The sequence below is a fragment of the Rhineura floridana genome, chromosome 7 (genome assembly GCF_030035675.1).
Source record: "Rhineura floridana isolate rRhiFlo1 chromosome 7, rRhiFlo1.hap2, whole genome shotgun sequence".
Classification (NCBI taxonomy): domain Eukaryota; kingdom Metazoa; phylum Chordata; class Lepidosauria; order Squamata; family Rhineuridae; genus Rhineura; species Rhineura floridana.
Window position 1 is genome coordinate 20,563,780 of NC_084486.1, and position 7,452 is coordinate 20,571,231.

General features: G+C 42.0%; 1 protein-coding gene across 1 annotated transcript; it reads right to left on the bottom strand.

Moving 5' to 3' along the window:
• On the bottom strand, positions 1–6,427 carry LRIT2 (leucine rich repeat, Ig-like and transmembrane domains 2). Its single transcript, XM_061634314.1, is given in 6 exon segments — positions 1–160; positions 162–801; positions 5,816–5,932; positions 5,935–6,138; positions 6,141–6,372; positions 6,374–6,427. Coding segments are annotated over 6 exon segments (1,407 nt in total).
• Positions 6,428–7,452: the final 1,025 nt, after the last annotated feature.

Consider the following 7,452-nt stretch of genomic DNA (forward strand, 5'->3'; position numbering starts at 1 on the left):
CTAATAGAGATCAGCACTATTTCTGCGCTCAGGTTTCTGCTTGTTGGCCTTCCCCTTACCCTTGCAAGCCTTCAGCTTTTTCTTCTCATCACTGGAGTCTCGGTGGCACAGGCCCTCTTCGCTACCCATTGGCAAGCTGTCAAACGTGCTCTTTTTATTGACTCCTCTTAAGATTTTGCCCTTTCCTGTTTGGGTGGCAGAGGTCAGCACATTTCTCCATGCAATTAAATCTGGTCTCTGTGGTACATGCATACATCCCAGCAGGGACAGCCAGAACCATGGCACACACAATGATGATGACATGGATGAGCTTCTCCCGCTGCGCCAGTTCACTGATGTCACTTCCTGTAACAAACACAATGCATTGCCCCCTTTGAGGCATCTGGTTCCTCAAAGTAACACACACTTCATACTTGGTAGCAGGGAGCAAGTCATTGACAGAGTAGCTGTTGACACCAGGGCCAACGTAGATCATGTCTTTCTTGGAGTCATCATGCTTCCCAAAATGGAGGGTATACCAGGTTTCTCCTGGATTCTCTGTCATGGTATACCACTCCAGAGTGATCCCATAGACTGTCTGCTTGGCGATCCTCACATCAATGTATAAATTCTCTTCTGAGACTGAGGAAGAGAAGGAAGAGGCCATCATCCTGGGGGCTTGAACATTCAGCATTATAGTGGCTGAGGTGTTGCCATGGAAGTTGGCAGCCATGCAGGTATAATTGCCTTCATCCACAAGGTGGGCTGAAGGAATCACTAATTCTGACTTAATTGCATCTTCACTGATATGGGTGGTGGATACTAGGGGGAAAAGGAAGCCAACGCACATGTGTTAGTACCAGCAGCACTGTAGACACCCTATTGTTTGAACGGCACTATCCAAATCACACAGAACTCCAGGGGTATGCAAAGGTCCCTGAGACATTCCAGCAGCTTTAGTGCGATGATTTTTAGCTTTCCTTGAAATTCCTCAAATGTTTTGTCAAATTAAGAGAGACAGTGTGATATGCTTCAACTGCTAGATTTGGACTGGAGAGACCTGGGTCCCAATCCATGCTCAGCCATGAAGCTCACTTACCTTTCCTCTCCTTCCCCATAGAGTCCTTTTTGCACCCCCAACATCTGCTCTGGAGGATCCACCAAGCAGACGTATGGGAACGCAGAGGGGAGGTGAAGAAGGGGAAGTCCCTTTGCAGGAGCAGACATCTGCTCCACTCACACACCCTCATACCAGCTTTTCCCATTGATGTTGTATGATGAAATATTCAGATTCTCTGTTTCATGCTATCTCACCTGGTACTTCTGTTGTGAGGATAAAAAGGGAAAGTCCCATGCACCTTGAAGGAAGGGGTGGGATGGGAATGTAATAAAACAAATTCTGCATAGGTTTTGCTTTGCAGAGTGTCATCCTATGAAATTTTGATAGCCTTCACATCCGAATTACTTCAAATGTTCTTGCTTGAGAAGGAATCTCCAAAATCATGTTTTAAGATATCATACTAGGCAAATATTCGTGGCAATTCTAATCCTTTAAAGGTAGCTATGTTGCCCCATAAGAAAAGCTGCACTGTCTGAATTAGGGTAATGTCCTTATTAGGCCTAGGAAAATGTCATTGAATAGTGTGCAAACTTTTGATGAAGAGTTCTGGGGAACTCGAAAACTTGCACATTATTTGATAACATTTTGGTTGGCCTAATCAAGGTATTGCCCTAATATGGAATGCTAATCCTGTTATTCTCTGTGAAAATGGGGATGTTAGATTGTGCCCCAAAGATTTAGAAATAACTATAAATCCAGATGTTTTGTTTTGATATCCAGTCTAGTGAGCCTAATTCCAAAAGTTAATGGTTTATTACATAACCCCATGAGAAAAAAGCACAGGTTCCTTCACTGAATAGGATATTGGATTAGATGACCTCCAAAGTAGCTCCTAATTCTAAAATTCTATTTCATAATAAATGTGCTGGAGGGCAATGGAATGGTAATCCTCAAGGATTATATTACTTTATATGCTTGTATTTTTTATTTTTTTCTTCCATCTCAATGTAATGTTTGGGTCTAAGTGGACCAGTTCTTTAACCTGTTTTTTTGCCCCATGCCTACATTAGTGATGAGCAGACTCCCCTGGTCCATTAGTAATGAAGTAACAGGGTTCCCAGGAATTACCAGTTCTTTAAATGGAACAATTACAAATCTGTGAGGTCTCTATGCCTTTTCATGAGCATAAGGGGGGTCTCTCTACAATTTGAGCACCTCCTGAGCTCACCACAACCACCAGCAAACCAAGAAGTGAGGTGATGGTAGAAAAGATGCCAACCAGGCCAGGAGGGGTACAAGATGAAGAAAATCTCTGATACTCCCCAGCTTGTGCACTGCACATGATCACCTGGTGAACAAGGAGATTACAGATTTTGTAAATCTCATACTTCAAGCAGACCCAAGAGCAACTGTTATGAAGAGCATGGATTTATCCAATGATCATGGAAATTCTAGATGTGATTTGACAGGTCTTGACTGAAGGTAGCCAGGCAATGATAAAGCCGAGTATCTCTCCTTCACAAATTATGAGCCACAAAATTTCTTCTCTAGAATCAAACAGGATTTTTAAGTCAACAAAGCAGAAATAATTCATACTGGTTGGCAACTGACCTAAAATGCCAGAATAATATGAAACACTTTTACTATACACTTGAGACTTTCCTTTTCTCTCTCTAAGGTCTATGAATCAAATCAAGGTTACTCTTTCTAGCTATAACCATTCAAGTGAACTGCAAAAGATTGCAATGGGAGAATGTTCGGGGGAGAGAGAGAGAGTTCAGAAACAAGCTGAACCAATTTCATTTCAACTGTCTACAATAATTTACATCAGAGTTGAGGCCAGCCTAGGCCAATTTCGGCCCTACAAGAATCAGTTTAAGAAAGTTATGGGCAATTTAGCCAAGATACTAAGGCTGCAAAAGTACAATACAGTTGAAGCAACCCCCATTCAGTCTACCATTGCAGGGTGTTGGGATGTGGCAGAGGATTCCCTCTACCTGGTTCCACTCAGCTCTACCGGCACGGAGCCACTGCTGCTAAGGAAATCCCCACTGTACCTGCTGAAAACACAGGTAAGCAGCAGCTACCATCAATGATATGCCTGCCAGTGGTAGCCAATGTAAAACCCCAGAATGGGGGCATTTCAGGAGAAGGGAGGGGAAGAGGCCAGCCAAAAATCTACTGGATCCTAAGTCGCTGCAGCTACCAGCAATGGGATAATCCAGGCCTCTTTGGTGTGCCAGCCTGGAGCTGAAACATCAAAAACCAGCAGTTCTACTGCCCCAGCCCCCTGTCTTCAGCTCTGGCTGGTGTGCGCAGCTGTGATTTGGATTCTTCAGCTCCTCCACTGCTCCTGTCAGCCTCTCTCTGCCCATCTGGATGTTTATTCGGGTGTATGATTGAAGTCAGTGGAACTTACTTCTGAGAAGATGCGTATAAAATTGCTCAGTTAATGTTTTTAACTCTTGCATCCATTTTATACTCAGTGTAAACATACAGAGCAGGTGAAAGGTCTCAGTATCAGATATGGTGTAAAGAGTCACAGTCCAGCAAAAGTTTGCTGACAATTATGTCCTATCAAAAGCAATGGAAAGGGATTTAATTGTGACAGTGGCTCATGACAAGGCCTTCTCTGTGGTGGCTCCAAAACTGTGGAACTCCCTCCACATAGATGTACATTTGGCATTGACATGTTTTTTAGCCTCTTGACATTCCTGTTTTCCCTGGTCTTTGAAAGTGAAGTATGACTTTCTACTTGTGCATCCTGTGAATTTTGTTATTAGTTTATCTGTTTTACGTTGTTACTGTTGCTGTGTTAGTATTTGTTGATTGTGTTTATTATTTTGTGATTGTATTTTAGTTTATGTAGCCCACCCTGGGACCTTAGAGTGAAGCACAAGTAAGAAATACCAGAAAGAAAGGAAGAAAATAATCAGCTTGCATTCATTTTAGTTGGACTCAGTCGTAGCAAATTTGTGCTGGATTATGCTCAATGCCCACAACTCAACATAATGTTATAGGAATACTTCATCCCAGTTGTTTCAGTTTGGTACTGTATCATGGCCAATGTATGGAAAAACTAATAAGCAAGGCAAAATCAATAGAAGCACTCTAAGGAACATAGGGTGCTGTTTTATATCAAGTCTGTTTGTTTCTCTAACCCACTATTGACTACTCTGACTAGTAGTGACTCTGTGGGGCCTCAGGAAGGGGTCTTTCCCATCAAGGATCTTGGTACCTGATCCTTTTCGCTTGGAGACGTGAAGGATATGGAGATGTGGAACTTTCTGCATACAAAGCAGGTGCTCAGGCACTGAGACGTTTCCTTCCCTAAGACAGCCTGTTGTGATTGGCTTCAAAAACATGATACAATATTCTGATCTTCAGGTGCATTATATGTTGCAGAAAGCTACATTTAGCAATTCATAAAAATGTGGAATGCAAAAAAGAAAATCCAGGAGGCACATATCTATCCATGTATAGTATGTTTTATTTGTCAGTCTCCTCCTCTGCCATCACATAGATGAGAGATAGTGTGATGTGGTGGTTAGTATCAGACAGGACTGAGAAGACCCAGGTTCAATTTTCCACTCAGCCATGAACCTCATTGGGTGATCTTGGGCAGTTGCCATCTCTTAGCTTGCCTAATCACAGAATTGTTGTGAGGACAAAATTGGGGGGGGGAGAGAACCATGTATGCTGCTCTGATGATCTTAGAGGTAAGGCAGAATATAAATCTAATAGATAAAGAAGGAGAGACTGGTTATGAAGATATCTAAAACTTTTGTCCTCCTGAATCAACATTATCTGGGGAAGGGCCATAGCTCAGTGGTAGAGCATATGCTTTGCATACGAAGGACCCCAGGTTCAATCCCCATCATCTCCAGGTGAGGCTGAGAAAGTTCCCTGCCTGAAACCCTGGAGAGCCACTGCCAGTCAGTGTTGATAATACTGGGCTAGACGGACCAATGGTCTGATTTGTTATAAGGCAGCTTCCTATGCTCCTAATCTGATTGGCTTTTGTCATATAATGCCACATGACTGTTGTTCGTGTTTCACTCAGCATTTCTATTCAGTAACTGACAGCCCATCCACACACAAAAAAGACGAATAAGGCAGTTTAGTCTCATTGAGACTGCCCGGTCTGTTCGCTCCACCTGCAGACTTTGCCGGGGAGTCATTTGGCCAGCCTGAGGGGTACTTACGATGGCACCCACAGCCCCAGAAGAGCTGCAGGACTGCGAGGCCTGGGAGCTGCCACTGTGGTGTTGGAGGGCCCACGGGCCAGACCAGTTGGTCAGCCTGCCAGTTGCCGCCACCCTGCTTCTACTCTACCAGCGTCATCATCATCGTCATGGGCCAGGGCATGCAGACGGAGACCCTCAGCATTAAGCTGTACTACTCTTGGCCTGAGTCGCAGGCCATTGCTGCTTCGGACTGGTGTACCACCCTTGAAATAGTTGTAAGTTCAGGCGAGACAGAATGCCTTCCTGGATATTTTTTCTTGATATAATGTTATTTGATATTTAATTTAATTTTTTGTACGATGTATTGCCTTGTTGATGTATTGCCTTGTTGATGTATTTTTATATTTGTGTTTACTTTTTCTGTAAGCCGCCTTGAGGGCCTTTTGGCCAAAAGGCGGGGTATAAATAAACATTGACATAACATAACATTGAATTCAATGGACTAAGACAGATTAGCTGTTATATAGCCAGCCACTGATCCAAAGAAGTACAGAGACAATTCAATAACTTCTCTTGAAATAATGCTTACCATTAAATACTCTGAGGTGCTTTAGTGTATAGGTCCACCAGATTGCTGGAGAAGGACTGGCCTGCACCAGACAGGTCAAGGTAGCATTTAGTCCAACAAATACAATGGCATTGACTCAAAGGATGATACCGATGGCTTCATGCAGCTGTTCAGCTCCACTTCATGAAAGTACTTCTCTGCTCTAAATTTAGGACTTGAACAAGTTAAATAAAAATTCATCAGAATGATGGGTGGGCTAATAGATTTGATAAACTGGACAAACCCTTGCAGGCGACAGTCACATATCCATGGGTTATCATGGAAAGCCAAGACTGCATTGGAATAGCTTCCATCTTCTTCTCCAGCTGCTGTTTTTTTTGGTACACAGGCCAATTATAGAAAACATCCTTTGAGATGACTGTAAGCTGATTGGAAGATATGTCTAAATAGGTCAGGCTAGGCAAATAGCGGACAGCATGTTCTGCAAGGACATCAAGCCTGTTGTGCTTTAGATCCAGTATTTTTAAAGATGAGGTATCTTGGAATGCTGTCCATGGTACTGAACTCAACTTGTTCCCTTTGCAACCTTAGTTCAGTCAAATCCTTCAGGTACACAAGACTTTTTAGATGCATGACTGTGATGTTATTAAAATTAAGCCAAAGATATTCCAAGGCACTGGCATTAGAGAATGACCCATGAGGCAATTCTGTTAAGTGAGAATTTTCTATTCTAATTTTTTTATATCTTGAGGGATGCCTTCCGGGATCTTTCTCAAAGATGTAGACATGCAAAGCAAACTCCTAGAAAGTAAATCAGCAAAGTTAAAATACTGCTTCTTATGGGCAGCCTAGTTGGGTTTAATTCATGAATAAAATGACTGCAAAGTTGACTTTTCTTTTTTCCAGGCACTGTAAGAACACATTTGTTTCATTTTCATCTTCCTGGTCATAAAACCCAAACAAAAGCATATTGAAATAATTATTAGCACCATATCTAAAAGTTCTTCATATTTCAGAAGGCTAAAAATCATATCCTAAAATCCAAATAGATTCAAAATAATACTAGAGATAATGGGCGCAATTCAGCAACTGTTAATTTCCCCCAAGTTCCATTGAAAGCAATGAAATAGGCCGTGCTATTCAATCCTATGGATATGTATTCAGAACTAAATCCTCTTTATTGCAGTTTACACCCAAATAAGCCTAACTTATATCCCATTTATTTCATAACTAACCTTTTTTGTACCTATAGTCACCATTTCCCTGTCTGATACTATTTAGCATAATAAGCCTGCTTAGAAACAGAGATCTCAAAAGGCACTTTTCTATGAAACTGTCAGTCTTTCTTACCTTCCAAAGTTATAATTGGCACAAGAGCATCCTGTGACACAAGAGGAAATCACCAGGTTTGTCCCATAAAACAAGAGAAGAAGAAATATGTGACAGATGAGATCCATATTCTTCTGTAAGTAAACACAGTGCAGCTTTTGCAACAGACATAACAGCCTGCAAGTAGCAAATCCTATTAAGAGTAATCTCCCTTGACGCAGGGGTAGCTGCTTATGAAGACAAAGCCATATCCTATGGATTTCTGCACATGTTTTTCCAAAAGTTGCTATACCAAGAACTAATTGCTCTGATTAGGTAGGTATGAATCT